Below are 20,539 nucleotides of genomic sequence, written 5' to 3'. Positions count from 1 at the left end.
TAGATATACACCAAAATAATCCTTATTTTTTATTTATTATGAAAGAGCCAAATTCGTTTTATTCTGGAACGCTGACGTCCCATCGCTGCGTGATGATGTCACTTCCACTTGTACGTACAATCAGGAAGCCGGTGACTTGTGATATTTGAGGAAATCAGTTCTGGGCGAAGTTCACTTGCAAAAGTGGGATAAAAACAAAACAATAATCAGATTTCGGGGGTGAGCATGGAGGTAAGAGTGGTTAGAATTAGAAACGTTTGACATAATAAAAGAATCACCTATGTCTTCCTATGTGATGATCAACTACAACACAAGATCTTTGGTTGTCACAAACACAATGGTGGCCTTGTTACGGGCGGATCTCCCGGCTGTCTTATTTATTGTTTCTTTATTAAATTTGTTAATTTCACTTAACCTGGTCTGTTTTCCCCAGTGGAGACGGTTAATGGTTTTAAGCTAATCGAACCTGTCCCTCCGCTAATGTAGTGCGTTTAAAGGTACCACTCCACACTGAAACTGCTTGCACAGACGTTAAATGTCTCCTGTTTCCGTTTCAGTATTTTCTTTCCCCCTAATATGTGGTCCTCCACTTAGCAGGAGTAAATCCTTACAGGATTTCATTGGACCGAACCATTGAAAAGAACAGGAGGTAAGATAAGCTATCAGGCGTCCATAATAAAGCGAAATCGAAACCGACATTTTATTCGTTAAAACATCGTAAATTGTCTGTTCGTCGATATAATCGTGTGTCCTTCGCAGTTGCACTCCACCTCAGAGGCGAAATTTATTGTTGTTAAAGCTGCAATGATCATCACCTGTAGCAAAGTTAACTCGTATGTCAGCAAAATTAATGTTAAAGATCATCACAAGCAACTTCCTCTCATGGGTTTCAAAATAAAATCACGAATTATTAAATCTGTAATGATTAGCAACTCTAACACACGTACGACTGATTATAAGAAAAACAAGATTAAAAATTTCCCAAAAACCGAATTATAAGTTTGTATCAGTCTATAATAAATGCCCAATGAAATAATGTTTAGTATGGGCAAAACTGTTAGGAACCCAATTGAATTTTTGGTTTAACTCTTAACTCTGATAAGCTAAAATTGTCCAAAGAGTTCGACCGTACTGATGTATCAGTAAGGCTTCAGTTATTACCAAGACTGAAATACTAACTTGGCAAAGTAAGGCCCCAGATACTTTCACATAAATAAACATTTAGCTCTCCCATGTTAAACAAAATATTAGCTTCTTTAAGCAATATTGGTATCGTTAAATGTGAGTTTGTTCCTTTACAGGTTTATTAACAGGTCATGGTTATAACATATATGGGTAATTTACGGGTAGCAACCATTTTTATTTCCAGCAATCCTAAATAGTAATGAAAAAAGTTAGCTGTCTGATTTTATTTTGAAACCTGTATTGCTCAACATCCCGGTTCGTCCCCGTTTAGCTTGCCACTGTCCGTTTATCCCATCCATGATCTGTGGCTCGGGATCCATTGAGCTGCCTGGCCCGGGCCAACACGAAGCAAGAACGGGGAATCGGTTTAGCCTTCCATCCCTGGCAGGCACCTTGAAAACGATCGTTGCCGTTTTCCAGAACCCCTTGAGCAGCGCTAATCGAGCGTTAAGTGTATTTAGCTGTGTCCTCTAGCTGCGGCCATCGCTTTGAATGGGGTCCGACAGACAAACGGGCGCCAGTCTGGTCGCGAAGTGAGGAGTACTGCAGCCTTGCGTCAGAGCCAGCTAAAGCTAAACCGTGGTAGAACAAGTCAGCATTAAGGACCGGTACCAGCCACGTTACCTCTGTAGCTAGCAAGGCAGCAGACAGGTTATTTTTGGCACGGTTGCTGGCGTGCACATGCTCTGTTTTCAGTCGTGTGCGTTAGCCCAACATCTGCGGGGAAAGCTGTCACTGTCGGCGTACGCAAAAAGAAACAACGTTACGGCTAATCGTGACTCGGTTCCACTCAGTAACGCTAGCCGTCTGGAACGACTTTGAGCCACACGTTTTCTAGCATAGGAAGAAAGCTCGGAAATTTCGGTTAATTGCTCGTAACATATTGAATTAAAAGAGGGGGCCTCATAGCTGACATATGAGGCCCAGCTGAGAAGATGGACCTGAATTTTTATTCGGATTTAACGGACGGTACCGGGCAGCACGACGGTGATCCAGAGTTCTTGGATCCGCAGTCTTTCAATGGATTTGACTCTGACAACAAGGTGACTCTCTCTCACATGAATGGGCCAGAACGTCTCTCACCCATAAACGGATGTAACATTTGCTTAGGGTTTATTTATATGTGTGATTTAACTGAAGGCTGCCAGTAAACGCATCTTAGTCTTTAGGTGTCACCAAAATCTGTGAGTTTACAGGACTTCTGTAGGCCAACTGCCTCACTCTTGAATGTCCTAAAAGGAAGGTGAAATCTGGTTTCAGAGGGTAAAATGTCAGAAAAACCTCCAAGAGTCATCTTTTTTCCTAACTCTTTCACCTTGATGTTTCAGTTCCCTGGAGGCAGTGACAACTACCTGACAATCTCGGGGTCCGGCCATCCCTTCCTCTCCTCCTCAGAGGTAGGCCTTCAACATCTCGACTGGTGTGGCAGTGAATTTATCTCTGACTTGTCTTTGTTTATTGCAATGGAGCCCCCCTGCTGTGGGCAGATGTTTTGGCTTACGATCAGGCAGAATCACATCGTGAATGACAATGCACTGGAGTCACAGAGTTAATGCTTCATCCTTTTTTTGTCTGAGCGCTCCAAGATATCCTGCTTGGCTGGGATGGAAACCAAACAAATGTTGATCCCTCATATCAGGTCCATCTAACCTAAATTTTACTTTGTGCACTTGATTTTAATCCTCACATGGCTGACTCTGTAATCATACAACTGTCTTGATGACATGAACATTTCTTTTTTTAAAGATAAATGCCTGATAATCTCAGAAAAACCCAGAAAGTCGACATCATTCCCAGAATCTTCAAAAACTTTTCTAACCATGTGAATGTTAAAATGTTTTCAGCCAGTTTCCTAAGTTGCCGATCTTTTTCCCAATCCAGCAGGGTTTCCCACCATTTTATAGCAGAGCCCTGAAACAGCCACCTGTCATTAAACAAGGGGTTCACTTTGATGAGCTACAACATAAATCTGATGGGAAAAGTCCAAGTGTGATCTTACAGGCCTTTGTATGTTATACGTGTTTGAAACTACTCCCTTGTCACAGTTTGCATGTATCAATGGATTGCTGCTGATTTAACGAGAGATTGATTCTTACCTCCAATCATTTATGGATGCCTGCACTGATTAAAATCGTTCAATAATTTGACCGCATGACCAGAGAAACAGAGAAAAATGACAAGGAGAAATGTCATCTCTGGCTGTCTTGATTGGGAAACAAAATCTTGAGTGAATATTCTTTTAAACCAGGTGGTTGAGATGTTTGACAGCTCTGGAAATGCCTCCAGAAAGGTGATAATTCTGGTCAAATCACCATCAGAGTTTTTCAAAGACTCTGAGCTCTGTGATACGAATGTAAAATTCTACATTAAATGCACAAATCGTCATTAGCCATCATCATCCTTAACGTCAGCTGCCGGCATGTGATATTTTCTGTCGTTTCAGCCGTGTTCTTTCTGCTTTCACAAAGATAAATGATGTGTCGGTCATACAACGTGGACTGCGTGTATGAACCATTTCAAACCAGCAGTGTGCCTCGCCGCCACGAATACGACCTCGTGGCATTTCTAATCCACTTCAACCCGCATTTACTGACATACTCACATTTTTTTCGTGTGCCACTGAACCCACTGACCTGTTCAACCTTTCTGGACCTGCTGGTGTAGTGTGAATTAATTATAAATACTTAACCCCGCCCCCTCCTTCAGTTCAGACACATTTTTTCTTATAATAATGCCGTCACTTAGGAAAGCAGAGTGAATCACCAGACACTGTGTCAGAGTACGAATCTGAGATGACTCATCTGCAGAATTACTGAAATGATGGGATGATTTTACTGTGAAGCAGCTGCAGACACATGATGTACACTGAGGTGTCGAGTCTGAAGCCAATCTGATAAAAGTTATTCAGGTCACTTTTCAGTGCTGTTTTGTCATCAGAGAAGACAGAAAGTTTAGAAAAGACGAACGAGTGAATGTGCTCTTTGACTGCTTCGAGCGCCGGTGCATGACCACAGGGGCTCGTATCGCAGAGCAAGCTGCACTGCATCCTGTCCTCTTTGGTGACTGCTGTCAGGTCACTTAACTCGATTCAAGAGAAAATTAACAAATTAACTGCCGACTGCTTTCATAATCATTTTAATTGTCTAATTTTTCAAGCAAAACAAAGTTAAATTGTTTGCTGCTTCCAGCTTTTCAAATGTTCAGATGTGCTGCTCTTCTCTGTCGTTCATGACAATAATGAAGATACGTTTTTCACAGTATTTTAATGTTTTGTAGATTAAGAATTAAGTGTGAAAGTAATTGGCACATTAATAATTAAAGTAGTCGTTAGCAGCAGCCCTCTTGTGCCTCTCGGGATCCTGTAGGAATGTGACTTGTTTTTATCCAGTGATGTGATTGGTGTGTGGTCTGATTGTCTGAAGTATGGTGGTCTGCCTTGGTGAAAAGTAAGACGTGAGACAGAAAACGGGACCCTGAGCACTGAAAACATTTTTCCACACCTGACCTGATCCTTTCAGTATTGAGAATCTGAGAAAATGAATCTTCTGATGATTTTATTTTCTCCAAAGTAGTAAAATTTCTGTGTGATCTTTAATCTTCTGAGTGACTTTAATCTTGTCCCATCTTTTCTTGTGACCTTACCTTCCTTTTCCAAATCGTTATTTACTCCTCTCTGCCTGATTTTCTTACAAACCTGTTATCTCTTGTCCTCCTCCATCTTTTCTCTTCTTTCCATTCTTCTCTTACTTCCGCCATCTTCTCTTTCCCTTTTTGTTGGCTCCGCCTGTTCTCCAGACCTTCCACACCCCCAGCCTCGGCGATGAGGAGTTCGAGATACCTCCCATCTCTTTAGATCCAGACTCGGCCCTCACCGTGTCCGATGTGGTGTCCCATTTCGGGGAGCTGCAGGACACCGGCCCCTCCGACAGCGTGGTGGTACCCGGGAACGCCGTGGTCGAAGGGGACGACCCCTCGTTCGCCTCCACTTTTGTCAATGCCGGATCCCAGGGACTGGAGCACCTGAGTCTAGGAGTCATCAACCAATCAGGAGGAAATGCTTTGCTGGGGTCGTCACTGGGAATGGTGAGGAGCCCGGGACGTCTCAGAGTTATCTCTGTAGCAACCGCCGGGTTTGATTCACTCTCATTTTCGGCTCATGTCTTCTGTCCGTCCCTAGGATCTCAGTCAACCCATCGGCTCCCAGTTCAGCAGCTCGTCCCCGGTGACCATTGACGTCCCGCTGGGTGACATGAGCCAGGGCCTGCTGGGGTCCAACCAACTGACCACTATCGACCAGTCAGAGCTCAGCGCGCAACTGGGGCTCGGCCTGGGAGGAGGGAACATATTGCAACGCCCCCAGTCGCCTGAACACCCTCTGTCGGCCACGGCGTCGCCCACCAGCTCACTCCAGGATGATGACATGGATGACTTCAGAAGGGTGAGCCTGACAGGATGATTGATGTACTTTTCTTTCCTCATGATTATCATGTTCAGACATTTTCTTCAGTATCCAAACTAATTCAGTGGTTTGTATTTGTATATCCATGGTTACAGTGCAAATCTTACATGTATCATTCTCATCCCGCCAATCAGAGCGTCCTGGTTGAATCTCCGGTTTCCCTGGCCGTCTCTCCCGGCGTCATCTCCCTTGATCCCTCCCTGTCCGAGTCCCCGCTATCTGCCCCCGCCTCCAGCGTCTCTCCGGCTGTTGGACGGAGAGGAGGAGCCGGAGGAGGGAAGAAAGGGAAGAAGAAGAAAGACCCCAACGAGCCTCAGAAACCCGTGTCAGCCTACGCTTTGTTCTTCAGGGACACGCAGGCAGCTATCAAGGGACAAAATCCCAACGCAACATTTGGAGAAGTTTCAAAGATAGTGGCTTCCATGTGGGACAGCCTGGGGGAGGAGCAGAAACAGGTGAGAGGAGAAGAAAATCTTGGAGAACCTGGAATTTGTCTTCTCTGATACGGAATAGTTGTAGTTTTCAGTTGGTGAAGTGACCACATGTTTATGGTAGATTGAGTTCAGCTTTAAGGAAATTTAACAATATGACAGACATATGATACAAATATAAATATACTATATATACTGTACAAAAAAATATCTTTTCAGACATTGAAATGATACGTCGTGGAAGTAAAGACGTTCCCTCTCAGTCAGCTGTATGAAAGCAGATGTGAGATCGGAACAGCCAGTACATCTTCAGTACATTTACCTCTTTTTTTCTTTAACAGGTTTACAAGAGGAAAAACGAAGCAGCAAAGAAGGATTATTTGAAGGCGTTGGCGGAGTACAGGGACGGCCAGAATTCTCAGGTGAGCACCTCCGATTGGCGAGAGATCATCCATTTGTAAAACCTAACAGCAGTTGTGACACAGCGTGTACTGCATGACAGCAGAGTCTTTTCTGAAGCGGTCGGTTGTGTGTTACATGGTTAGATGTGCTAAGAATGTCAGTAACTGTTAGGGCTGGATAGAAGTGGCAAATAATATCAGTCTGTAGCCAAACCGTCTCATCCACTTAGTGGCCAAATGGGACTTTAAGTCGCCAAAGTATCTCCAAACCACAGAACAATTAGCATTTCTTAAAGTTTCAGCTCATGTGAAACGTTTCTCCGGTGAGTGTCGGTCTCTCCTGTCTAACTTGACTTTTGTTACCATCTCATTCTGTCCAAACGTCTCTTCTCCAGGCCCCTATTGAAGTTATGGATACCACCCCGTCGCCCCCACCTCCAGCTGCAGCTCCTGTGGTCACAGCCACACCTGCCCCCTCCATGGCCTCTCGTTCCACCAGGTCGCAGCATTACAACCCCGAGGAGAACACCATCACCAACATCTGCACCTCCAACATCATCCTGGACCTCCCCCAGGTCACCACACGCTCCCGCACCGGCGCTATCAAACCCCAACCTCTGCCTGTCGCCGCCCCTCCGAACCCCCCCACCGTCACCAAGATCATCATCAAGCAGACGCCAATGCCCTCTGGTGGCGTATCCGTCACGGCGACAGCAGCCTCCTCGCCGCGCCAACCGCCGCCGCTGCAGCAGATGCAGAGCACTCCTCCTCCGCCTCGGCTGCAGCAGATGGTGCACGCCCAGGCTCCTCCACCTCTGCAGGCCAAACCGCGAGGCACAGCCACTGCTCCGCCTCCGCTGCAGATCAAGGTTGTCCCGTCGTCACGGCAGTCGGATTCAGGCACGCCGATCATCGTGACGTCGGGCGGTGAAACGCCCACGTCGATGTCCTCCTCCTCCAATCTGACGGTGGAGGTGGGACAGTCAGGTGACATGGTGACAGGAGGAGAGGAAGTGGCGGAAGCAGAAGAGGGGGTGAGCTCCACAGCACAGAGCGTACACTAAGTCACTTTGTTGTTTCTGTTTTAGCTTGAATGACTGTTGCATTTCTTGTGTGGAGCTCTAATAGACAAATAGGTAAATACCGTTTGTCTTCCTTTGCCTGTCAGATGGAGGTGGAGGTGAACGTTGCCCCTGTCCCGAGCGTGTCTCCCGCCGCCAGCCGCAACATTTGCGTGCGTGCCGGCTGCACCAACCCGGCTGTGGAGAGCAAAGACTGGGACAAGGAGTACTGCAGCAATGAGTGTGTCGCCACACACTGCAGGTGTGTGCAAAAACAGCAGCAAGCACATCCAACTTGTAAACTAATAATTGATCAGATATATTTTTTAGATTAGTCGGTGAACTTGTTTAGTATGTAAAATAGAGAAAAGAGTAAAAACCAGAAACCTTTGCGTGAAAGTGACCTTTTCCATCCGTCTTTTCCTCCCCCCACAGAGACGTGTTCATGGCCTGGTGTGCCATCCGAGGGCAGAACTCCACCACGGTCACATAGGGGACGGGGACTCGCCTGACGGAGGAGCGCTACGCAGAGAGAAAGGGGCATAGAATAACACGTGAATGAACAGAGGAACGAATGAGTGATAGGCTCAGGTATTGGCACATAATGACTTGTTTCATCATGTCACCTCGACTGCAAGGGCAAAGACGAGACGGTCGCGGGAAAGCATTTGAGTCGCTGAAGTGTACTTTGCTGTGATCAGCACGTTGGCTCTCCAGCAGCCAGAGCGACGGCTCGCGATATGGAAGAAAACACAGAAGAACAAGCTGAAGACTTGTGCTCCCACATTTTCATATTCATCATCTATTTTGAATCTCAATTATGGAGTCTATAAAAAGAAGAACATTTTATATGGAATATTATGGTGTTTTAATTGTTTTGAAACAGAAAAAAAAAAGTGCAGGAAGGAAATGGTGATCTTGCACGTGAGTTCAGTTCATTTCGTAAATTCCATTTCATATGTTTATGCGCTTCCCTTTACTGTTACAGTGAGGACTGACCGATGTGAATGAAATCTGAGAAGTGATTTTTGTTTGTAATATTTCTTCTGCAAAGTGCAGGTGCTTTGGCGCGAGGGGCCGGTGGCTACTTTGGAAATGTAATGTACGAATGAGGAACATCCGGGCAAAGCACAAACAGTCTTAAAGCCAGTTTGAAGTCATAAAGGAGGCAAAAATGTTTATAAGAAGCCATTTTGAGGCAGAAAAGCTAGATGCTGCTCATGGCGGAATATTTCAATCGTGCAAAGGACTTTGGGTGAACATTCAGGTGCAATCAGGTGCTAAAATTCAGGAAAGAAATAGCTTGTGTTCTCTGTTCTTCTCTCCTGCTGAAACGCCCCGCAACATAAGAGCTTTTTAACATATATGGTACATATTTTGTTTTACGAGAAACATTTGTGGTGAAATTTGATGTGTGAGGGGTAACAAAACAATTGGAATGAGATAAACACACCAGCTCTGATAACACTACTGTAAAGAGAAAGGGAATACAGTGTAAAAGCTTTACTTTTTGACATAAGTGTCCAATTTCCTTTCAGGTCTGTTGAATAATCAAGGAAGGAATGTTTTGCTTCCAAAAGAATCTGTTCCCACTGAGATGAAATGATGAGGAAATTATCAGTCTGGTTTATTGTAGATATCCTGGAAATGTTTTTAATGGTGAAATAAAAAAATATTTTATGTTTTAATATACATCTGGTGATGCATTTTGGCCTGACGGTTACAGCTGGACTGGCATTTATTTGATTAGTCTCACACACGTACACACATAAACAAGAATTATTATCCAAAAAATGCATTTAGGGATATGAAATTTAGTATTCATTGGAAACATACAGTTAAGAACTCAGTTTCACTGTCCAGAGTGCGATATAGACAGATATGTATGCATAAATATACACACGTACTCTCATCGCTTCAGTTTCTATCGCGAGATCGGCATCATGAGAAGCGTTTGATGACGATGGCGGGAAAACCTTCCATGGCGGGAAAAAGCAGCGTGGTCAAAGACAGGGGGTGCTGTTGCGCAGTGCAGCGCTACAAATTCATTTAAATGCGCCACAAACCATCAAATAAAATTACAAAGTAATGAAAACGCGAGGACGGGAAATCATCAAGCACGCAGACTTTTGCTTTTTTTCTTTTTCCGGTCTGACATTTTTATTAGAATCATTCCAAAAGACTGTTTCAGGCGCCGTTATGGATTTAAATGACGTTTGTTTATTATAAAAGCTGCTGTGTGAACACTCGGAAGGGGAGGGAGAGGAAAAAGAAGCACACCAGGAAAGAGAGGAGGGGGCTGAAGACTTAATTAGAACAGATTAGTGTGTGCGTGGTTGTGAATGAGGCGAGAAAAAAAAACACCCAAGTTGCATTTTATTTTAATAATTTAATCGCATTTTAATCGAGCAATTGCTTATTAATGTTATTACGTGGTTTGTTTTTACATGACGCCCCGGTGGAAGAGGCCTCTGTGGTGAAATTTCAAGAGAAGAAGCAGCAGCAGCAGCTGCAGCATCGCCTCGTAGTTGTTTGTGGATCTTAGCAGGCGTGGAAAGAAAGTGCGTTATTGTTAGTTGACACTGATTATCCTCATCATCTTCCGGCCTGCCGAGAAGCGAATCCGGGAGCTGGAGTTTGCAACACAGGACTCACCATGGCGGTAAATCTGGACAAGGAAGCATACTACCGCCGGATCAAGAGATTATACAGCAACTGGAAGGTAAAAATGTGGAGATTTGAAGCGTGTGTTGGAGTTGAGACGTCTCCTCTCCCTGATTTTAACGTGGAGAAAGTGGGCTGCTGGAAGATGCCCATCTGCTAAGTTAGCCGCGTTTTTCTGCCGAGCGAGTTGATTCTGTTGTCGGCGTGAGCGATGATGTTTCCCTGCCAGCATCCAGCGCAGACAGCCAGGCGGCGGACAGGCCTCAGCCTGAACGATTTGACATGAATTGCCCTGAAACTAATTTCCGACTGGATGTGTTTGGAAGATGTTTGAGCATCATCTTGTGTCAGAAACAGACTAGCTAACTCATGTTAGCACTCAAATCATCCCATTCACCACGTTAGCTAGCCTGCTAGCTAGTAAGTTTGCCACATAGCTAACTTACTAGCCAAGCAGCTAAATGTGTAGTAGATCAGTGTCTGCTAATTTGGCGAATAAATCGCGTTAAAGTGAACATATAGGTATGTTTGCCACGTGTATGTCGTGACATTTGTCTGCTACGCCTTAAACGGCACTGACAGTTTGCACTTGTAACCTACCGTCCGCTACGTGCTAATTTTAGCTGGCTAATTAGCATCAGTATAATGGCAGCATCCCAGTGACATGTGCAGGATGCACGCAAGCTCTGGAAATTACTTTTATATAAAGGCTTACATGTTTTAAAGTACTTAACGTAAACTTGTGGTAACTTTTAATGTCTCAAACTAATCGGAAGTTTTATTTTGATGTAGCCTGGGGAGTTTTCCTTTGCTATTGCAGCCCAGTCACTTAACAGCGTGAAAGTTAAAGGTCTTCTACTTAAGTGTGAAAGAACGGTCCATGTGCAATGTAAGCTGTAAATGGTATTTGAAGACTTGATAGCGGATCTGGTAAGACCTGCAGTCTCATATGCTGCCAGGTGATGCAGCATCAGGTGCTGATGAAGCCACGAGTGTCTCAAATCAACTTTTCAGTGTTGCTAACAAAGCTGGCTAGCTGTCTGTTTTCATTCCCAGGGTTGTTCGCCTAACAGCTGAAATAGCGCTCTTTGTCTGCCAGAAGCTCGGCCTTTTATCATTTACATTAAATTACGTGTGTGTGTGTTTGTTTTTTTTAAATGTGCTTTCCAGAAAGGAGAAGATGAGTTTGGCAAAATCGATGCCATTGTGGTGTCTGTGGGAGTGGACGAGGAAATTGTGTACGCCAAATCAACAGCTATACAGGTAAGGCAGTGTAATACTCACTGAGGATGCCAAACACGATGCAGGATGATAAAGCCATTTTTTTTAGTCATTTAGAATTTGTTTTTCAAGCGTTATCACTATATAATTATGTAAACTGAGGCTCTGTGGAAGCTGTGTGGAGACATTTTGTTTGATTGGAAGATCAGCTGACGGATCCCATTTGAAAGATTTGACTGCAACCAGTATTTAGTGTCTTCCTTATATCATTAACTTAACTCTGATCATTAATTAATGTTGCGTTTCTCTTTTGCTGAAGCCAAGAAGGACTGCACGTGCATGTTAAGGCTTATGCAGAAGAATTGCTCACTGTGCATCCCTTTTGTTCGTACGTTTTGGTTTAATCGCTTTAACTCTGACTTTTACTCCCCCCCACAGACATGGTTGTTTGGCTACGAGCTGACAGACACCATCATGGTGTTTTGCGACACCAAAATCATCTTCCTCGCTAGTAAGAAGAAGGTGGATTTCCTCAAACAGGTGGCTGTAACGAAAGGCAACGAGAACGCCAACGGTGTCCCGCCCATCACGCTGCTCACCAGAGAGAAGGTAACTTGTGTAGAACACACAGATGTTATGGGTGAATATAAAGCGAGGAAAAACCAGAGTTGAGCACGATTTAATCTGTAAGGTTATTGTCCAAAATACATTGTGTATATTATGAGAGCCACCTGAAACCAGCACGAATGTTAGTGCTCCTCCTCCTCAGAAACACCTGTTCCTACCTACTGGACCAGTGTGCTTACCTACATACACCTAACTCTAAAACTAGCTATATGTGTGCATGATGAGAACAACAGTCATTACATTTAACCTATGTTTAATTGACTAATGAGACTGCGAGGTGTTTATGATTGAGCTTCTCAGAAAGTGGAGTCTGGTTTGAGGATTTGGCGCTTCCCTTCATTGCCATTGGTCTCTCGCAGAATGAAAGCAATAAGGCCAACTTTGACAAGATGATCGAGGCGATCAGAGCCAGTAAAGAAGGCAAGACGGTGGGAGTCTTCAGCAAGGACAAATTCCCCGGAGAGTACATGAAGAGCTGGAACGACGCGATCTCCGCTGAGGGGCTGGAGAAGGTGAGACGCAATCAAAAATGTCAGTGGAAACGGCACTTTTATGAGCTGTGAGCTGGAATAACAAAGAGGCGGCTCGTGTCTCTGTTTTCAACACGTGTCCCTTTTGGCGTTGTGTCCTGCCTACAGGTAGACATCAGCGCTGTGGTCGCGTACACGATGGCGGTGAAGGAAGACGGAGAGCTGAGCCTGATGAAGAAGGCAGCAGCCATCACCAGCGAGGTTTACTCCAAGTTCTTCAAGGAGCGCGTCATGGAGATCGTTGATGCAGATGAGGTGAGGAGACGTGGGTCCATGTTGAACTGATGGTTTTAATGCCAAGTTACTGGACTGATGCTGACAGTAGGCTGGGCACTGTTCAACCCATACGGGTACCTGGAAATCAGCATCAGTACCCAATGGTACCCGTTTTTGGTACTGTACTCTCTCTGTGATGACAAATGAGATTGCAGTTGTAGAAAATAAGTTACAGAATATGTTGTAACACTGACGATGCGTCAAAGGAGGGAGTGGTTCAAAGGTCTGGAAGCAGGCGGAGAAGCTGTTTTTACTCTGAGCACTTTATTCAGCCTGCATGCCTGGACTTAAATGAATAACCTGATGGAGTATCAGTGCAGTACTGGATGTGCTGTTACCTTACATTAATAGCAAACACTAGAGGGCAGCACTGCACCATTGCAGCATCCAGTCAGTCTCACTGCAAGAAGCAGCAGAAATGCCATTGTTACATTCTGTTTAGGTCGTCGTCACTATCACAGTGCATGCATACTGCAGTATTGCCACATAAATAGTATTCAATTCGTGTAATATTTGTTTCAAATAAATCCAAATTTGAGGACTGTCTTGTCTTAATTCAAATTAGTTAGTCCATAAGGGCGTAAGAGTGAATGCTGTCTCCAGCGGAACGGATTATGCTTTCCTTAGTTTTATTTATTTAACTTTTTGTCATTTCAGCATAAGAGAAATGACCAGAGTTATCATCTCATTTCCCTTCTACCCAACAGAAAGTGCGTCACAGCAAGCTGGCAGAGTCGGTGGAGAAGGCCGTCGAGGAGAAGAAGTACCTGGGTGGCGCCGATCCGTCCACGGTGGAGATGTGTTATCCTCCTATCATCCAGAGTGGTGGGAACTACAGCCTCAAGTTCAGCGTCGTCAGGTAGCTTACGTCACCTTCGCGTAGACGCAGTGAGACGCGTTTGACTGGAAGCAAGGAAAGGGACATGAAAGTCTCACACGCCACTCCTTTTCTGTTCCAGTGACAAGAACCACATGCACTTCGGTGCCATCACGTGTGCCATGGGGATCCGCTACAAGTCGTACTGCTCCAACCTGGTGCGCACCCTCATGGTGGACCCCCCTCAGGAGATGCAGGACAACTACAACTTCCTGCTGCAGGTGGAAGAGGAGTTGCTCAAACAGCTCAAACATGGTGGGTTCAGGAGCATACCGGCAGTGTGGGAGCCTTGGGTGCTTGTTAAAGCCAGCAAGGGGTGACGTTGGTGGGTAGTTCTCACAAGCAGTGAGGCACCTGAGGCCACATAAAGGAAAAACAGGGCGATGGTGGGCGTGTTTGTGTGTGTGTGTTGCTGTTCCTAAGCTTTTTCCCTCTCAACAGGTGTAAAAATCAGCGACGCTTACAATGTGGTCTTGGAGTACGTGAAGAAAGAGAAGGGAGACCTTGTACCAAAGCTGACCAAAAACCTCGGGTAAATGCCCATAAATGGCAGCTTTTTTCTTCTGTTTTTCCCCCTTCCACACACTCAGACTTTTCACACACGTGTGTCATATCTTCATTTGTTGTTTTCCTTTGCAGCTTTGCAATGGGAATCGAGTTCAGAGAGGGCTCCCTGGTGTTGAACGCTAAAAACCAGTACAAACTGAAAAAAGGTGAACATTTGTCTTTAAATTGAGTGTTTCTTGACGAGCACAAATCCTAAATGTATGTATTATCAAAGAAGAGCAATTGTTTAACAGAGCTTGTGTGCGTCTCCTGCAGGCATGGTGTTGAGTATCAGTTTGGGTTTTGCTGATCTTGTGAATAAAGACGCCAAAAAGGAGGAGCAGAAGAAGTACGCGTTGTTTATCGGTGACACAGTGCAGATCAACGAGGTGAGAAGCCACAAAGACACCTGAATGCAGCTCATCCTGAATCATTTATGTGCTTAAATAACCGTTACACCATAATAAGGATTTTTTTCACCAACTTGCATGACATTTTTAACAACCTGACACGTTTCTCCAACAGGAAGAGCCTGCTGCCATACTCACACCAGTCAAGAAGAAGATAAAAAATGTGGGAATCTTCTTGAAGGTGCGACTTCTTTACTTATCAGTTTTAATGGTCATCTCTGCTCCAGAAATGACCGCCGACCTTTTGATCCGTCTCTGCTGTGTTCGCTTTTCTCAGAATGACGACGAGGAGGATGAGGAGGAGGAAGGAGATGATGCCGAGGAGCTGCTGGGGAAAGGGGCTCGCAGTGCCGCCCTGCTCGCTGACAGAACCAGGGTGAGTGTGGATGGTGTGTGTGTGTGTGCGTGCGCATGTGTGTGTTTGGTTAAATATGTGACTGGTGCTCAGTGTTAATTTGCCACCTTCAGAGTGTTGATTACTAAGAGTGTGAATGTTTTTGTACTCTACCAGCTACTTGGGAAGGTAAGTATTCATTGTTTTTTTTCCTCAAAATCTCACCAACTGACCTTGTTCAGATGTAAAACTCCACATACTAACAGGAAACTGTTGTCTTTCTTATCTTTTTTTTTGTTTTGTTTTTTTTTTTTTGACTGAGTTAGTTTTTTTTGTGTTTTTATCCCCCCCCAACCATCCAAAGCATCTCCGTATTTTGCATGTGTTTCTGTTTTTCAACCCGTTTCAACCGTGTTTTGTTTTTTTAAAAGGACTCTGGTGTCTCTGTGTGAACACTCAGTTGTGTCTGTTGTCGAATTCAGAATGAGATGACGGCGGAGGAGAAGAGACGAGCCCACCAGAAGGAGCTGGCCAATCATTTGAATGAAGAAGCCAAGCGGCGTCTGACGGAGCAGAAAGGAGAGCAGCAGATTCAGAAGTGAGTGTTAATAGTCGGACCTGGAGGCGAATCCCGTCTGTGAGAGATGCAAACGCTGCCTCACTCCTTCATGTCTCCAGGCCCTGCCTTTACCTGCATTTTGTATATGAGCCCTTCAGATCTTATCCTGAAATCGTGTAAGTCGTCCAGCCCTCCGGTTGCTTTCCCCGCACACCCAAAAACACCCGTCTCTGTGGTGTGTTTCAAGGGGACAGAATCCAGTACGTCACGAATGAAAAGGATCACAGTTATTGTGTTCAGAAGTTGAGCTCACATGATGTTGAGTCCCAGACCTGTTTTGTTGGACTTGATCAGTATTAATGCAGTTGTAAATTATTTAAAAAGTGCTCATATATTTCTGAAATGATGTCCAAAGTCCTCAGTTGGCAAAGCAGCCATGACTTCATACATGAACTTTCTGGTCATTAATTGTCCACTCTCTGTATATGTTTTTTCTTTTTACTCAGGGCCAGAAAATCTAACGTGTCCTATAAGAACGTCTCTCAGATGCCCAGGGAAAAGGACATCAGAGACATGAAGATCTTCATTGACAAGAAGTACGAGACCGTCATCATGCCCGTTTTTGGTATCGCCACACCGTTCCACATCGCCACCATCAAGGTACACGCAGCAGGAAAAAGGAACTTTGCTTTTTGGTTTGCTTGTGTCCGGGTGGTATTCTGATATCGGCCGATGTTGTCCCTGTGTAGAACATCAGTATGTCTGTAGAAGGAGACTACACCTACCTGAGGATCAACTTCTACGTCCCCGGCAGCTCTCTGGGACGACAGGAGGGAAACATCTTCCCCAACCCCGACGCCACATTTGTTAAAGAAATGTGAGTCTCGACTATTCGCACAACGATCAGATAAGAATCCCTGAATTCACAGTTCAGGGAACCCAAATTTGTCAGTCAAATTTTTGACAAGAAGTTGGGCAGAGTGAGAAGTCATTGCTGTCATGCATGTAGACACAGGAACTGCTGTTCTAACCGATTAAAAGAGTCCAAAGCCTTTTATCATCAGTTTTTGTCCTTTTTTGCCCCACTCACAATATCCCAAAACCTCTTTGAACTCCCTTGAATCCCCCCCTCCCTCAGCACGTACCGAGCGTCCAACCTGAAATCTCCGGGCGACACGTCGGTACCGTCCACCAACCTGCAGAACGCCTTCCGCATCATCAAGGAGGTGCAGAAGCGCTACAAGACGCGAGAGGCCGAAGAGAAGGAGAAGGAGGGCATCGTCAAGCAGGACTCGCTGGTCATCAACCTCAACCGCAGCAACCCCAAGCTCAAAGACCTGTACATCAGACCCAACATCGCGCAGAAGAGGATGCAGGGTTCGCTCGAGGCACATACCAATGGTGAGAAAGCACCAACGCAGTTCAGACTGGGAAAAATGTCATGCCTAAACTTTTTTTTTTTTTTTTTTTTTTTATTAAACTCCCTCGCTTCTCCCCGCACAGGCTTTCGCTTCACGTCAGTCCGCGGGGACAAAGTGGACATTCTTTACAACAACATCAAACACGCCATCTTCCAGCCGTGTGATGGGGAGATGATCATCGTGCTGCACTTCCACCTCAAGGTGCGTTGATCAGTTCGAAACTGTCACAGACTTGGAGAAGTTGAAAAGGTTTAATAAATGTTATTTTCTGTGGCATTAAAAAGGTTTAAATTTAAGTTTGTGAGCCCTGAGAAACCTTTCTACTATGGGGAGAAAGGATCTCGTTCTTCAGTAAGTGTACCTTCAGGATATCTTGACACTTCCTTTCCCCACCCTCCCGCCAGAACGCCATCATGTTCGGGAAGCGACGCCACACAGACGTCCAGTTCTACACGGAGGTCGGGGAGATCACCACAGACTTGGGCAAACACCAACACATGCACGACCGAGACGACCTGTACGCCGAGCAGATGGAGCGGGAGATGAGGCACAAGCTCAAGTCGGCCTTCAAGAACTTCATCGAGAAGGTGGAGACGCTGACCAAAGAGGAGCTGGAGTTCGAGGTGCCCTTCAGAGACCTGGGGTGAGTCGCTCAAACTGCGCTCTAAGCGAAAGCTGCCGTCCCGATGTAAAATAAGAGGAGAAGATGGGGTGTGTGTGAAAGCTCTGTAAGCATGTGGACTGATTGTCTTGGCTGAATGTCTTTGTTTATAGGTTCCAGGGCGCCCCCTACAGGAGTACCTGCCTGCTACAACCCACGTCCAGTTCCCTTGTCAATGTCACCGAATGGGTGAGTGAAAACAATGAGTTTTTGCCAATACTTTAAAACATGGAGTATATTTTAATACATGACGTATGTGTTTAGAATTACTTATCCATTTATGTGGTTCACCCAAACGTTTGCCCTCGTCTGTCTGTAATCCAGCCGCCGTTCGTGGTGACTCTGGACGAGGTTGAGTTGGTCCACTTTGAGCGTGTGCAGTTCCACCTGAAGAACTTCGACGTGGTCATCGTCTACAAGGACTACAACAAGAAGGTCACCATGATCAACGCCGTGCCCGTCAACTCCCTCGATCCCATCAAGGAGTGGCTCAAGTAAGAGACCAACACGAAGGCGTTTTGACAATCCAGACGATCAACTTATCTGACGTGTTATTAAAAGTCTGAATTCAGCTGCTTCTTTTCACGCAGGTTTCCCTGATGTTTTTGTATTAAGATGTTTTCTCTCTCTCCTCAGCTCATGTGACATCAAGTACACAGAGGGAGTCCAGTCGCTGAACTGGACCAAGATCATGAAGACGATCGTGGACGACCCTGAGGGCTTCTTCGAGCAGGGAGGCTGGTCTTTCTTGGACCCGGAGAGCGAAGTACGTCCAGCACAGGGGACCAACAAATCAAATGCACAAATGATTTGCTAATTGTTGATTTCTTTGTGCAGAAAGTAATGCTGAGTACCAGTTTTCTCTCCTGATGTCACCCCACTTTAAACTTGTATTATGTTTTTCGTGCTTGTGATTTAAATCCGTCTTTGTGTCTCAGGGAAGTGGCGCCGAGGAAGATTCAGAGTCAGAAATGGAGGACGAAACGTTCAACCCGTCTGCGGATGAAGATGAGGAGGAGGAGGAAGACAGCGATGAGGACTATGACTCGGAGACGGAGGACTCTGGTACGACTTTTAGCACAAGTTTAACTTTTATTTAACTTGTGTTGGTCGTTTGGACTTTCAGCATGACTTGGCGTTTGTGTGGCTCCTCCTCTCGCACCTCCTGCCTGGAGTTCTTACTGTCTGCTGTGTTTCGTAGATTACAGCGCGTCGGTCGGCAGCGAGGAGGAGAGCGGTAAAGACTGGGACGAGCTGGAGGAAGAAGCCAGGAAAGGTTAGTATCCAGTGTGGATGGAAGAGATCATCGTCTGCAGTCTTACATGCTAATCACACAGGATTTAAATTAAAATCATCCCCCAAACCGGACTGGTGGTTTGCATGTTACAGCTGCGTCATGTGAAACCGCTTTGGCACATGAACCACTTCTGGGACAGCTTTATTTCCTTTTGCTGTGATTGAAAATTCTGTTTCTTTGTTTGAAAAATGCTCATTGCTGCTCTTGTCGCCCTCTAGCTGACAGAGAGAGCCACTACGAGGATGAGGAGTCCTCCTCCAACAAGAAGAGAAAGGCCCGGTCGACAGCCCCGCCCAGCAAGAAGAAGCGACGGTCCTAAATGTCTCTGTTTCTGTCACACACACACACACACACACACACACACACACACACACACACACACTGCCAAACTTAGTTGACCTTTCCTGCTACCCCAACTGGCTCTTTTTCTCACACACACACACACACACACACACACACACACACAAACATTGTGTACATAGACGTAGAAGCTCCTTATTTTCGTGTTGCTCGGTGACGTGTCATGTCGAAATGGTGAGGAAGAACCAGCAGGACATTCGCACGCACACACACACACACACACACCCACATACCTTTTTTTTTTTTCTTTCTTTCCCCTCCCTTTCCTCTTACGCTGTTTTGTTCCACCTCCCATGTCTGTCCATCCATCAGGGTTTCATGTTTGTGTGTGTGTGTGTGTGTGTGTGTTTATCTGGGTTTTTATTGCTACCATTGTTTACTTTCTGTTTAAAAAGAAAAAAAGATGAGTTTCTTAACTAATGGATAATAAGACTTGACACAACCTCTAAGTGTTTTATATAAAGACCTGATTCATCTGGATCCTCTGTCCTCTTTGTCCACATGCTATTTTCTCCTCATGTTTTCTCCCGTGTTTGTTTGATTTGTGCTAATAAGAACTTTTTTCTCCCTTTTGAAGGGGGGGAGGGGGGGTCAGATAAATTTTTTCTTTTTTTAAAAACGGGGTTTGTAAATGCACACAGGCACACATACACACTGTCTCACACACTTTGTCCTCCTCTCTGGTCCCTTTTTTGTTTTTGTTCATTCTGAGTAGATAAGTTGTTGTACTGTTAATTCTGAAAATCCTGTTTTTTGTAATAAAATTAAAAGGAACTGTACTTTGTTTTGAATGGTCTGCTCTCTCTTCCTGAAACCTGCTTCTGCTCACGCTACCAGAAAAAGATTCAGTCAGAAATCCTGCTTTTGCTGCACTGCTGTCATGAAACAGGCTGATTTTTCTTCTGGTTTTGCGTATTCTTTCAGTTGCGTTTCGCTCACTTTTAAAGTTTGAAACCTGGCTGGTATTCGGCTGCATCGCCAGCAGCTACGTAATTGACCCATCCGTTCGTTTTTGACGCGAACCCTGAGATGCGTTAAGTCGTTATCCGCTTGTACGAAAGCCAAATTCCACCTGTTTCTGATGCAAGATGTCTTTGTTGCTTATCTCTTAAGTGACTTTGAGCCCCCCCCTCACACAAACACAAAAGCAGGTCAGTTCGCTCTGGGGCGTGGAGAGCATGCGCAGAAGTCCTGGAAAGCAGAAACTTGTCCGGTGAGA

The 20,539-nt window shown here is 45.2% G+C and overlaps 2 protein-coding genes across 4 annotated transcripts; both read left to right on the top strand.

The window, feature by feature from the left end:
* Window positions 1-84: 84 nt before the first annotated feature.
* Window positions 85-9,229, top strand: tox4b (TOX high mobility group box family member 4 b). 2 transcript variants are annotated; one of them, XM_046381350.1, is made up of 9 exons: window positions 85-231; window positions 2,514-2,582; window positions 4,981-5,268; window positions 5,363-5,623; window positions 5,779-6,099; window positions 6,417-6,497; window positions 6,872-7,510; window positions 7,645-7,799; window positions 7,973-9,229. In XM_046381350.1, the coding sequence occupies exons 1-9, from the start codon at window positions 226-228 to the stop codon at window positions 8,028-8,030; spliced, it is 1,878 nt and encodes a 625-aa protein (XP_046237306.1). In that variant the 5' UTR covers window positions 85-225; the 3' UTR covers window positions 8,031-9,229. The 2 variants fall into 2 exon arrangements, with proteins under 2 accessions (XP_046237306.1, XP_046237305.1); XM_046381349.1 differs by lacking the exon at window positions 85-231 and adding an exon at window positions 289-2,228.
* Window positions 9,230-9,642: 413 nt separating this feature from the next.
* Window positions 9,643-20,099, top strand: supt16h (SPT16 homolog, facilitates chromatin remodeling subunit). 2 transcript variants are annotated; one of them, XM_046381347.1, is made up of 25 exons: window positions 9,643-10,259; window positions 11,372-11,464; window positions 11,861-12,031; window positions 12,409-12,561; window positions 12,688-12,834; window positions 13,563-13,714; window positions 13,815-13,987; window positions 14,174-14,264; window positions 14,372-14,445; window positions 14,555-14,667; window positions 14,804-14,869; window positions 14,966-15,064; window positions 15,200-15,211; window positions 15,505-15,620; window positions 16,088-16,241; window positions 16,331-16,458; window positions 16,720-16,982; window positions 17,085-17,203; window positions 17,407-17,645; window positions 17,777-17,852; window positions 17,988-18,157; window positions 18,300-18,429; window positions 18,602-18,728; window positions 18,865-18,939; window positions 19,179-20,099. In XM_046381347.1, the coding sequence occupies exons 1-25, from the start codon at window positions 10,194-10,196 to the stop codon at window positions 19,277-19,279; spliced, it is 3,108 nt and encodes a 1,035-aa protein (XP_046237303.1). In that variant the 5' UTR covers window positions 9,643-10,193; the 3' UTR covers window positions 19,280-20,099. The 2 variants fall into 2 exon arrangements, with proteins under 2 accessions (XP_046237303.1, XP_046237304.1); XM_046381348.1 differs by lacking the exon at window positions 15,200-15,211 and having other exon boundaries at window positions 9,646-10,259.
* Window positions 20,100-20,539: the final 440 nt, after the last annotated feature.

Source organism: Scatophagus argus, chromosome 23 (assembly GCF_020382885.2).
Source record: "Scatophagus argus isolate fScaArg1 chromosome 23, fScaArg1.pri, whole genome shotgun sequence".
NCBI lineage: Eukaryota > Metazoa > Chordata > Actinopteri > Scatophagidae > Scatophagus > Scatophagus argus.
Note: the sequence above shows the minus strand (reverse complement) of the source record. Positions and strands in the feature narration are given on the sequence as shown.

What these genes read in the sequence shown, in the direction of transcription:
- tox4b (XM_046381349.1), top strand. Translation starts at nt 2,121, where the DNA reads ATGGACCTGAATTTTTATTCGGATTTAACGGACGGTACCGGGCAGCAC. An exon ending in TGGGGTCGTCACTGGGAATG is followed by an intron (nt 5,269 to 5,362) that starts GTGAGGAGCCCG and finishes GTCCGTCCCTAG; the next exon opens with GATCTCAGTCAACCCATCGG. An exon ending in GGGACGGCCAGAATTCTCAG is followed by an intron (nt 6,498 to 6,871) that starts GTGAGCACCTCC and finishes TCTCTTCTCCAG; the next exon opens with GCCCCTATTGAAGTTATGGA.
- supt16h (XM_046381347.1), top strand. Translation starts at nt 10,194, where the DNA reads ATGGCGGTAAATCTGGACAAGGAAGCATACTACCGCCGGATCAAGAGA. An exon ending in CCAAATCAACAGCTATACAG is followed by an intron (nt 11,465 to 11,860) that starts GTAAGGCAGTGT and finishes TCCCCCCCACAG; the next exon opens with ACATGGTTGTTTGGCTACGA. An exon ending in TGCTGCACTTCCACCTCAAG is followed by an intron (nt 17,204 to 17,406) that starts GTGCGTTGATCA and finishes CCCTCCCGCCAG; the next exon opens with AACGCCATCATGTTCGGGAA.